The sequence below is a fragment of the Zingiber officinale genome, chromosome 6A, assembly GCF_018446385.1.
Source record: "Zingiber officinale cultivar Zhangliang chromosome 6A, Zo_v1.1, whole genome shotgun sequence".
Lineage (NCBI taxonomy): Eukaryota > Viridiplantae > Streptophyta > Magnoliopsida > Zingiberales > Zingiberaceae > Zingiber > Zingiber officinale.
In genome coordinates, this window is record NC_055997.1 from 75,081,680 (window position 1) to 75,094,185 (window position 12,506).

At 38.6% G+C, this 12,506-nt stretch overlaps 2 protein-coding genes across 2 annotated transcripts; both read left to right on the forward strand.

Annotated features, from left to right (window-relative positions):
- The first annotated feature begins 280 nt into the window (after positions 1 to 280).
- Positions 281 to 3,774, forward strand: LOC121996584 (phosphatidylinositol 4-kinase gamma 4-like). The gene is made up of 2 exons (XM_042550596.1): positions 281 to 2,206; positions 3,163 to 3,774. Exons 1-2 carry the CDS (start codon positions 875 to 877, stop codon positions 3,538 to 3,540), a joined length of 1,710 nt encoding a protein of 569 aa, XP_042406530.1. The 5' UTR covers positions 281 to 874; the 3' UTR covers positions 3,541 to 3,774.
- Positions 3,775 to 7,888: 4,114 nt separating this feature from the next.
- LOC121994942 (probable mitochondrial-processing peptidase subunit alpha-2, chloroplastic/mitochondrial) lies at positions 7,889 to 11,502 on the forward strand. Its single transcript, XM_042548817.1, has 9 exons — positions 7,889 to 8,172; positions 8,378 to 8,441; positions 9,581 to 9,664; positions 9,748 to 10,037; positions 10,096 to 10,304; positions 10,387 to 10,559; positions 10,631 to 10,711; positions 10,823 to 10,889; positions 11,225 to 11,502. Exons 1-9 carry the CDS (start codon positions 7,889 to 7,891, stop codon positions 11,281 to 11,283), a joined length of 1,311 nt encoding a protein of 436 aa, XP_042404751.1. The 3' UTR covers positions 11,284 to 11,502.
- Positions 11,503 to 12,506: the final 1,004 nt, after the last annotated feature.

Consider the following 12,506-nt stretch of genomic DNA (forward strand, 5'->3'; position numbering starts at 1 on the left):
ATATTGTATTACTGTTAAAATATTATATAAAGATATTATTTTATTGTTAAAAATGCTGAAATCTATTTTGAATTGCTATCTAAATCATTCAACAGAAGTAAAATCTTAAAAGTTATTTCAAAAGTAATGAAACCTTAGGCTGCATTTTGAAAAAAAAAAAGGAAAAAATGAAAATTACCAAATGGGAAAGGAGCGTACTCTTCGTGTCTCCCAAGTAATGATATCTGAAAAAGCAGGGACTTAAATGTCAATTTGAGTCTCCCGTCTCCTTCCAGGAAGCCACCTGCGACCGCTCCATTGTGACGCCGTTACTTCTCTTCCACGTCGTAAAGCTCGGTCCGATCGCCTCGTCCCCCAAATCTTCTCCCTCCCGAGCCTCGACGGTGAACAACCGGAGTCAAAGAAGCTAAATTTAGCATTCGGATCGCGAGCGAGAAAGCAAGCAAGGAGACGCATCAAAAAGCGAGGTTTCCTTGGGTACGGCCCCCTCCTCGCGATTTGATTCCGTCCGTCTTCGGTTCTTCGCCCTCCGGTAAGAATCGTCGATCTCTGCGGATCAATCGTCGTGCTTTTTTTCCCCTCTGGTAATCGGCATGTTGATCGGATAAGTTCGTTCCTGGTTGATGCTTCGGCGGCGTCTTTGCTTAGGCGGATTTCGGAAGGTTTTCTGGAATTTTCCTTTGCAATCTTCTTCCGATTTTAGGGTTTCAGTCGATTCTAGATCTTTTAGGTCTTTCCCCTTCGATGGAGGGAATATGGATATAGTTGAGATTGGGCGGTAGACTTTGAAGGGGAAAATCTCGCCTTTCTTCTTCCTCCTTCCCTCGTAGACGCAAAAGGGGGTTCTCTGATTCTTTCCTGTCACGGTCGGAAGATGTCGTCGTCTGGAATTCTTGCTCTCAGCCCCATTCGGGAGGACTCGCCCATGACCTCTGTACGTTTTGACGGCAGCCGATCTCCGCATTGTTCGCAGGAGTCCATCCTTATTTTTCTCCAGGTCCCTGGGCCGTCTGTGATTCCTTTGCGAGTATTGGAGTCCGAATCGATTGCCTCTGTGAAGCTTCGGATCCAGAAATTTGCAGTGAAGACGCCGAAGCTGGTGTTTGGCGGCAGGGAGCTGGCACGGAATAATAGCCTGGTCCGCGACTATCGGGTGGGCGATGGAAATGTTTTGCACCTTGTGGTTAGGCTTTCCGATCTCCAATATATCACTGTGAGAACTATCTCTGGGGAAACACATAATTTCCAAGTTGAACGGAACCGCAATGTTGGGTACATCAAGCAGCAGCTTGCAAAGAGGGATAAGAGCCTGGACGATGTTGACAACCATAAGCTCATATGTGATGGCGAGGAGCTTGATGATCACCAGTTGATTGATGATATCAGTAGGAAAAATGATGCTGTGATTCATTTGCTTATCCGTAAATGTGCAAAAGTTAGGACTAAACCTTTTGAAAAGGACTTTGAGCTGTCAATTGATGCCCCCACTGTGACGGAAAAGGATGGAACCCATGATCTTCAAATAGTTTCTAGGAACCTTCTGTACAAGGATTTGTGGATTGAGCCTGTTATAGATCCAAAAATTGAATTGTCTCCGATGATTACAAAACTGATCAATTCTGCTTCCTTAGGGTTGGAGAAGGGTAATTTACCAATAATGTCTTCAGATGGCACCGGGGGAGCATACTTTATGCAAGATGATTCAGGTCAAGAGTATGTAGCTGTCTTCAAGCCAATTGACGAGGAGCCAATGGCTGAAAATAATCCTCGAGGACTTCCTTTGTCAACTGATGGTGAAGGGTTGAAGAAAGGGACACGTGTTGGAGAAGGAGCAATAAGGGAGGTTGCAGCATACATCCTTGATCACCCTGTTGGCGGGAAGCGTTTAGCTGATGAAGCAGGGTTTGCTGGTGTTCCTCCAACAGCCATGGTGCGGTGCTCTGATACTGGTTTCCATCATTCTGAAGCGTACAACCGTGCGTCCAAGAATTTCAAGATTGGATCCTTACAAGCATTTGTTGAAAACTATGGGAGCTGTGAGGATATGGGGCCTCGAGCATTTCCTGTGCAGGAGGTTCATAAGATATCTGTTCTGGATATTCGGTTGGCAAATGCTGATCGCCATGCTGGAAATATATTAATGTGCAAGAATGAAGGACATACGATGCTGGTTCCCATTGATCATGGATATTGCTTGCCCGAGAATGTAAGTGCAGCATTTATTTTTGTTGCAGTAAAATGTTAATATTCTCTTTCTCTCTCTTTTTCAGTCCTTCAAGTCTGTCCTTCATTTGTCTTTATTTATCTTGATATTTTGAATCTTTTCCAAATTCATAAGCAAATTATTTATTGATCCATTGAGAATGTATATAATCTGCATTTGAGGCCTTATGTTTGTTCTGATTGTTGTCAATATAGTTATAAACCTCTTGTACATTTCTCCTAAAGTTGATAAAAAAAGCTTATCTGATTTGATCTTATCAATAACAAGATATGTTGACATGCTTACCAAAGATTATCAAGAATTCTAGAAGACTCAACCACCTCACTAGATGCTTGCTCAACCGTTCGTCAAGTTTTCTCTAAAAAAATATCATGCATCTTGATTTCAAATCATCTTTCTAAGAACATTGCTTCTTTCAAATTTCATTACCCTTGGGCCAAAATCATGTTTCAAAATTACCGCTCAATCTTCCTGTTGGAGTTGTGATTGCATTATTTTACTTACATTTAGTCACCATTAACTTTAGCATGTGCACGCACACACTCATTTTATGTGTCCTCATTCTCACTTCTGTTATTTTCAATAAGTTGTCATATTTTCGATTGTTACATAACAAGCAAGCTAACTACAATCAATCTGAACTCATGTGCATTATGTGCCTTACTATTGAGTTTGGTGCAATGCTATATAGGATAACATCTTTTGTTTTTAGCATGGGCTTCACGATCTTTGTTATCCTCTTTCGATCCGAGCTGTGCCTTGTTATCAAGTTTGGTGCAATGTTTTTAACATCTGTTAAATGTTGAGTAGCATATTTTCTTTTCAGCACAGCCTTCCTGATCATTATATATTGTCTGCTTTGGATCAGAGACGATCAATTAATTTCTTTATTCATGTTTAGTATTCCACATTGTTGAGTATCTATGCCACTGTTTCAGTTTGAAGATTGTACATTTGAGTGGCTTTATTGGCCTCAAGCCCGTCAGCACTTCAATGATGCGACCATTAATTACATAAAAGCACTAGATGCTGAAGAAGACATCACCCTTCTTAAATTCTACGGGTGGAATCTCTCGCCTGAATGTGCTCGTACTCTGCGCATCTCAACCATGCTCTTAAAGAAAGGAGCGGAAAGGGGGCTGACTCCATATGATATCGGAAGCATTATGTGTAGGGAAACAATTAACAAGGAATCAAAAATTGAGGAGATGATCCACGAAGCCAACGATGCTGTCCTTCCAGGCACTCACGAGGCCATGTTCCTGGAGATACTTTCTGAGATCATGGATCGTCTCCTGGACAAAGTGAAAATGTAAATTAACTGGTTATGGTTCCATTGTTGCTTTGCAACAGGATGTGTTGTGGCTTTGGACGTAAATGATCTAAACTCTGTAAGGTGGTTGTAAGTATGAAGGCCACTAAACTGAAAGTGTTCATACTTTGTGTCTTTGTGGATTTGAATTCCCTGTAAGTCTTAGCTCTGTTCTACTCTGACTTTGAAGTTTGACTTTTGAAGTTTGTTTGTGTCAATTGCATCACTTTTTTGTTCATTTGAAAGTCTTACAGGCACTCGTTTTTTCCATGCATCTGATGCACATTAACAAGGACTAGATGGTTATTTTCTTCATAAAGAGTTGAATTTTGTTTCTCAAGAACTAATTGCTTATTTGTTAGGATTTTTATTTACTTATTTTTTTCCATGGCAGCTAATTTAATTCCTTAGACTTTTGTTGAATAGCAATTGATTACCAAGGTATAAGAAAGAGAAAACGAGAAACGATAAAGAAAGATTAATCCGATGAGAGTATATTTTTTCCCCCTAATTTATCTATCTCCTAGAATATAAAATTCCAATTAGGATTTGAATATTTTTTTTAATCGAGATAAAGATGTATAGACTCGATAACGTGAGCAGCCTTCCTTTTGTTTCATCTATTAATAAATTAAAAAATGCTCGTGATAATTTATTCAACAGTCGACTTCCATAGCCTACAAACTCGACGATGTGAGCAGCCTTCTCATTCAACTTCCAAAGCTAACTTTCACAATAAAAAATCCATTGTAAAATCTGTCCTTATCCTTCAATTGAATTTCAACCGTGGTACTACCTGCATCCATCAAACACATTAATGTTGCACTGTGCCAAGGAGGGGCTTCGCTTCTTAGCTAGTTTGATTTACTATTATTTATTTATTTATTTATTTTTGATAACCTAAGTTTTCAGTTAGTATGATCCGACTAATTTAAAAGATCATTGGTCTGGTACCATGCAATCTTTCTACCGGTCTTAAGAATAAATCCCAGAAATACCATGGCAGTGCTCTAGCAGCTGACCTCTGTGGTCTCGCCGTCTTTATAAGGTTATTCCTATACTGAACTTCTAATCGTGAAGACAAATTCGTGGGCTATTTTCTCCCACGAGTATTCGGCCCATGACCGCCTAGACAGAGCCCGAGTTTTTCCAATAAATTCAGCGGCGCGGAGGATAAAACCATGTGCGTCTATACCGCCTTATCATGGTCTGCCTCAACAGTGCAATTATTCTAATATAATATGGCATCATCTGTGATGTCCATTTATACCCATTAGATTCATCTGCCCGGAACACAACTGCGAGTAGACAATTAGAAATGGTTGGTGATGAAAGTACGAGCTAACTTGTGTTATGATTAAACAAGTTTATCAGGGTCTACAAGTAAGTTATAGTTGAGGTTAAATAATGAAGTTCTAGTTAAGGAACTGAGCACGAAGTCTTGATCAAGAAATTAAGCATAAAGTCCTGGTCAAAGAACTAAACATGAAGTCTTGATCAAGGAACTGAGCATTTAGCAAATCAAGACATTGGGTAGAAGTCATGAGATCACGAACACCAGACGGAAGTCTAGGCGGATTGAATATCAGACATCTAGCGAAAGTCTCGGAGGTCCACGTCAGATGCTAAGCAAAAGTCCAAATAAGTGTTTGGCAAAAGGTAACTCTCTTGAGAGAAATAGGTGAGGGTGTGTTCCCTGTTGAGGGAATAGTAGGCATCAGCTCGACCTACGATTTTACTAAAAATCTGAAAGTCAGAACTGGACAATTTTGAAACTATCAAAATACTATTATGTTAACTATGTTTTGTAGGATATCTTTTTGTATTTGAACTAACATATTTTGCATGAGTAAAAATGCATAAGTTTAGGGCTATGCAAAAAATTGAGAAATCGAAAATCGGACCGGAACGTAACCGGTAGTGTTCCGGTTTACCCATTTTTTCGATTTACTGGTTGGTTCCTAGTTTAGGATTTTTTTTTTTTACCAGTTTAACTGGTAAACCAATAAACCTGAGAACCAACTGATTTTCTTTGGAGAATTTTTAGTTGGACCTTTAGTTAATTAGTTTGTAAAAAAAAACCCAATAACCCATTCCACTAAGTCCAATTACCCAAGCTCAATAGCCTTTACCAGTTCTCAGTTGGAACCGATTAACCGATCGGAACCGATAATACCGGTTAGTTAATTGGTTTTACATAAAATGTGTGAAACCAGAATTAACTGGAACCGATAAATTGGTAAACCAATTAACCGACCGGTTGAACAGACCTACATAAGTGAGCCTTGGGTCAACAGTGCTCGAGGAGTCTCGGAGATGCATGGAGGCGCCTCGGAGATGCATGAAGGAGCCTCGGAGCTAAGTGAAGGTGCCCTGGATAGGGTGAAGGTGTCCCGAGCGGATGAAATTTGAGGATAAAGTTCTCGTTGTGGGGAGGAGCCCTAGAGTGTATGGAAGGCGCTTAGGAGCGCATCAGAGGCTCCTCGGAGCACTTGGAAGGTGCCCTCGAGCGGATAAAGGTCGGAGTCTAGGCAACTTATCACGACCGAAGCTTAAGGGATCAGATTTACACCTAGAGGCGCCTCGAACAAGGCTAGAGGCGCCTTTAACGCTCCATAAAAGCCTTGTTCGACCAACCCTTTGTATAGAACTTCAATACAAGCGACAACAACTCTCTACATCTCCCGTTCTTGCGCGCTGCTCCCAAAAGCTCTCCACGACGCCTAAGCGTTGTCCCGACGACGACTACGCACGAGCTTCCATTTCGAAGTTGTCGGTATAATTAATTTTAGTTTACATGTACTTTCATTTCAAACTAATTGTTTAAATGTTCGAAATTTTAGTGGATTGTCCAAAGTAAATAGTCAATGAGTGTGGGTCTTGGAGTAAGAGTCGTCATAGACTTCGAACCAAGTAAAAACAATGTGTTAACTTGGTTTTTGTAGTTCTTCTTTTACTTCTTTATTTTCGCAGCATTTTCTCTATTGCTTTACAAAAAACGTGAAAAAAGTCATGAACGCTATTCACCCCCCCTCCCTTTAGCGCACTTTTTAATCCTACAATTGGTATCAGAGTGAGGTACTCTGAATTGATGTAACCACCATAAGAGCAGTTCATTGCTTTTTCAAATTTTTTAACAAAAAAATATATTTCTTTTAAAAAAAATTGGTGTAATAAGTTAGTTTTACATTTTAAAATTTTTGTCATAAGTCAGAATTGGTATAATAACCTCTTCTGACAAATTTCTCATTTTTTTTATTTTTCTCGAAATTGGTTCAACACCATTTGAGCTATTTTTTTTTATTCTTTTCCTGCATTGCTAATCCAAGACCAAGTCTTGATACATCTTATTTTTTTTCCTTTTATGAGATTTTCGAAATGACCCATTAAGAAAGTTACAGTACCGTCCGCCCGCCTCTTTTCTCTGGCGAGGATTTCGGCTACTAAAAGGGCCAAATGGATCTGAGTACCACCTGAAGACTCAAGTGGAAATATGGATCATAATCCAGATTGATTTACATTCACTACAAGAAAATTGGGATTCTACAACACTTAAACAACAACGGTTTTTGTAAAAAGCGTTGTCTATTTTTTTTAACAACGCTTTTAGTGAAAAGCGTTGTCCATTTCATTATTTTCTTATTAATAGACAACGCTTTTCTAAAAACCGTTGTCGATTAGTGATTTTTACAGGTCAAAGACAATGCTTCGTAAAAAGCGTTGTCTATTAGACTTTGTTTTAGTATTTACGACAACGTTTTTTAAAAAGTGTTGTCTATTGTTAAGTTCTCATCTAAATCTTGATTAATACAAACCGTTGGATCTAAGTAAGGAGTAAAAAACCCGAACCCTTCTCCCAACTCCTATCTTCCGATCATTTTTTATCCCGAACCCTTCTCCCAACTCCTCATCTCATGCGGCCTTCTCCATCCAACTCCTCTCCGGCGAACCACTCCTCCGAACTCCTCTCCGTCAAGACCACACCTTCGTCAAGCGATAGATCCCAATGCTGAGGCGATCGACCACGACAGATCGACCCATCTCTTCGCCTCCTTCGCCCCCGACGTTGAGGCGGTGACTGGTATAAGGAGGACAAGATGAGCGTGAGTCCAGTGCTGGCCTCGGACACCCATGGCAACCTGGACGAGCAGATCGCGCAGCTCATGCAGTTCAAGCCGCTCGTCGAACAAGAGGTTACATCTCGCCCTTTCCCACGCTTATTTTCGTCCGATCGCTCCTTCGATTTATTCCTTCTCTGGTCAGGATGTTTATTTGGGGGTTTTCTGCTCGATTCATGTGTATTCTTTACAGATCTGAGGTTGAGTGGGTGTTTAGCAATTTACAGATCTGCGATGTGTATTCATGCATACTTCTCTTCCTTCCTTGCAAAATTTCCATTTTTTTTAACGTTCTTCCATGATCTTATCACTGTCTGTGGATGCGAGGGGCAGGCCCCGATCGAGCCCAACAGGCAGATTTCCTCCATGGTAGAGGAGGCAGCGAGGTTAGCTAGGCATTTCTGCGAGACGGAGTGGCCTGTGCTCGTCTTCCTCGATTCCCACCACCCAAACAAGCCTGAGCCTCCTTATCCGCCTCACTTGCATTGTGGGATAAGGGGAGGAGGATCTGGTTCCAGGTACCTTCTCACTACTCGTTTAGGGTTGAAGCTAACTTGTTTGTTGAATTGCCTGTGTGGATGAGCTCATATTGCCAACGAAAGAGGTCTTTTTTGCCTCTATTTTTTCTTCTTCTATTTTTTATTTTAGTCATTCTACAACTTCTGCCTTAACATTATCACAACAGGTTCACTTTTTTGTACTGAGATACGAGTGATGATATAGGAACTCGAAGAAGAAGCACTGCAACCACCCAATCTTCAAAACATTCATCGGAGGATCAATGAAAGTGAGTAAGCCTATCTCCCTTTAAGAGATATAATCTAAACTTATTACGAAGCGAGATCCCTAGATTTTTGAATCGCCTACATATGTTGTGGAGTGCTATGTTTCTTAACCTGTTACTCTATATAATTCTTACATCAGTTGCTTCTATGATGACTGTATCATTTTTAGATTATAGCATTGCACATTTTGTAAATAATTTGCTCTTTGTTTTGATGGTTTTATTTTTATGGTTGTTGACATGAATTTTGAATCTTGACCTTTGAAATTGTGATTTTTCTTGCATCGTTGTCCTATTTTCATACACTTTTTAATAGCAAGTATTAAAAAGTAAAAAATATTTGTCAATTTCATCCCTTCACAAGGAAGAAAGAGGAGAGGAGAAGGAATTAGATTTTATCCAATTCCTTAGTCTTATTTTTGCCCCAATTGGGCAGACATGTAGGAAAAGGAAGTTGTAGTGACAACATTTACTTTTGCTTGTTGATTTTGCTTAAAATACTACCTTTTTATCATCTGGCCAAAAGAAACAAACATATTCAAGTCAATACACAGATCCCAGTAATCACTAGAAAAATATTTTAATTGAATTCTTAATTGCCTGTTTGTATTCATAATCAACAGATGATAAAAAGGAATTGATGTTTGTTTCGGTTGCATATTCAAGCTTTAAACAATGGAGTTTGAAGAGAAATTTGAGCTCTTCCCAGACTTGAAACTGCTAATGTAGAATTGGCCAGTCCATATTTCATTCTTGGACATTAATGATTTTCTTTGTTGGACTATGGGGTGGGTTAGTGTCGCTTGTTAATGAATAATCTGATGATTTATTTATCCGATGTGACTTAATTATTTCTCCTTAATACAATTATAAATGCTTTAATTTGTTAGAGACGATGGGAAATAGTTTATCTAATCAGCATCTCATTCGGAATTCAGTTTTTGATTGAGCTGATTTTTCTTGTAAGTTATATAGAAAAAATATTCGTAGAGGTTTCTATTGTATCTTTTCATAAGTCTCTGGAAATTTATGAAATATTACTCAAGTTATAGGAGGACTCCTCTAGTTACATGCATTAACTGTTTGTTCTATTAACAAGGAATAGAGGTAAATGCTTCTATTCTCTTCTTGTGTCTTGCTAATTGCTAAAAGTTCACAATGAGCTGGGCAAGACAAAGATCACAACCCTTCCTAATGGTGCCAAAATTGCCTCTGAAACAACACCTGTATGTTTTAAATTAGTTATTCCTGTAATTTCTACTTGATGTTCTTTGTTTTAAGTATCTCGTAATTGGATATGTTTGTTCAGAGCCCAGTTGCATCCATAGGACTGTATGTTGACTGTGGTTCAATATATGAGACCCCATTGTCATTTGGTGCTACTCATCTTTTAGAAAGAATGTCATTCAAAACCACAAGAAATAGGAGTCAGTTGCGAATGGTACGTGAAATAGAAGCCATAGGCGGAAGTGCTAAAGCATCAGCTTCTCGTGAACAGATGGGTTACACTTACGATGCTCTGAAATTGTACACGCCTCAAATGGTTGAGGTGCTTATAGATAGTGTCAAGAATGCTGTTGTCCTTGATTGGGGAAAACGTATGCTCAAGCATTCTTACTTTACTGTTAGAAGTTCACTAGTAAATTTTCATTTCACTATCACAGCTTAAGAAATTGAAGACAGAGCTAGGAGAGCTCTCTAGCAATCCTCAGGGTTTGCTTTTAGAGGTTGTTCATTCAGCAGGATATTCTGGTGCCTTGGCAAATCCTGTTCATTCAGCAGGATATTCTGGTGCCTTGGCAAATCCTTTAATTGCTCCAGAGTCTGCAATAAGCCATTTAAATGGAACCATATTGGAGGGGTTCGTTTCTATAAGATAGGTTTCCTTTTGTCACTCCATTTACTTTCTCAAATTGTAGATTGTTGACTTGACTGTCAATATAATAATTACATGAGAACTATACTGCTCCTAGGATAGTACTTGCAGCCTCAGGTGTGGAACACGAGGAATTGGTATCACTAGCTGAACCACTTTTATCTGATCTTCCAAAAGTGCCACGTCCACAAGAGCCAAAATCTGTCTATGTTGGAGGAGAGTATAGATGTCAATCTGATTTACCGGTTAGTGGATAATTGGGCCCTATCTTTGGATTTCATCTTACATGTCAATGATCTTTTCTCACTGGAAACAGAGCACTCATATTGCACTTGCATTTGAAATTCCTGGAGGTTGGCATCAAGAGAAGGAAGCAATGGCAGCAACCGTTCTTCAGGTTGAAGTGTCAAATTAAACTCACAGTGTGTCTTGAAAGGATATGCTACTCACAGGATTATTTTTTTTTTTTGCTCACCCCGTGATTCATAATGAATAATGAATGTTGCAGGTGCTTATGGGAGGTGGTGGATCATTCTCTGCTGGTGGACCTGGTAAAGGCATGCATTCTCGGTTATGTACGTTACCAACATTTTGATTGCCTGTAATACTTATCAGGATGTTTTTTTTCTATGATCAAGATTAATGATTTTGAAGCCGGATTTTGTTGATAGCATTAGCAATTGAATACTTTAAAGGCTCATTCACATGTTTTATTTGTTAGAGTTTAGAATGCGTTTCATTTCTGCAAACTTTCTTTCTGCAGTTTGAAGAAATGCTGTATTTCTGCAAGCTTTTTTTCTGCAAGCATTTCATTTCTGAGTAATGAGTTTTGGTTCATTTATAAAAAATAGCTAGTAGAAGTAATTTTTTGGTTCAAACTATTGACTGTAATTTTTTGTTTATATTTCAGGCCAACTGTTCAATCTGTTCAAAGCTCACAAAGATCCTAGGCAAAATCCAATTGCTTAGTCCTGTAAAAGATTGAGAAAGACAAGCTATTTCTTCAGTATTGTGGTAATAATTACTGTATTGTTTTGTCCCGTTCTTAAGCCGATAATAATTTTTGAGTGTAGCTAGTAGAAGTAAACAGATTGTTGGCTTCGAGGTCGGCTAGTTATTTTGTGCTCTTTTGTTTTATTTGTGAATATCACTATCTACTTTGAAACAGAATTAGTGTTAATTTTGATATTTACTAGCTTCTCATGTAATTAAATACTAATATTACTTCAATGTCAGAATTCTATTATTTTGGTATGAGTTTGAAATCATTAGCTGAGTTGATTATATGTAAAATTCGAATCTAGACATGGTAAAAGAAAAATAATAGTTTCGTAAATATAAAAATAATAATTTTTAAATAATTTTTTTTATTTTTTTCTTTAAAACGACAATACTTTTAAAGCGTTGCAAAAAGTGTTGTCTTTGTAAAAAATAACAACGCTTTTAAAGCGTTGTAATAGTATTGCAAAAGCGTTGTCTTCGCTACAAACGACAACGCTTTAAAAGCGTTGTCGTTGAGCAGACTTTTAACAACAGTGCTTTTAACAACGCTTTTTCAGGCACAAAGACAACGCTTTAAAAGCGTTGTCTATTAGCTTTTTTTTTGTAGTGATTTTTCACTAAGAATGGAATGTCCATCGCCTGTAACAAATGGGGCGCACCAACAAAAAAGCAGATCGAGGTTGACACTAAAGCTACTTAGACCTTATAGTGTGACCTAACCAAAGAAGACCTGAACTGGGTTAATCCTTTCAACAACGCCAAGGAACTGTGGGAGAAATTGATCGAGCTGCATGAAGGAACCTCCGACACCAAGGTATGAAAAAGCGATTTAATTTTAAATAAATTATATAATATTAAGATGCAAGAAGAGCGAGTCAGCTGCATGCCTAGATCTAAGATCTCCTCAACGATCTTCACACGATCAGTCAGAAAGTGAAGAATCAAGACATCATAAGGTACACCTTAAACGCTTTTCCAAGGAATACTTTGTGGGCATCCATGGTAGATGCTTACAAAGTTTCCAAGAATCTTTCATTAATTAAATTAGATGAGTTATTTTCTGAGTTTGAATTACATAAACAAACTAATGCTACTCTGGTCGAGAAAGGTATTGTATTACTTGCAGGAAAACTCACAAATAAGAAGTTGAAGCCCAAGTACCAACTTGAACTCGAATTCGAAGACGAATC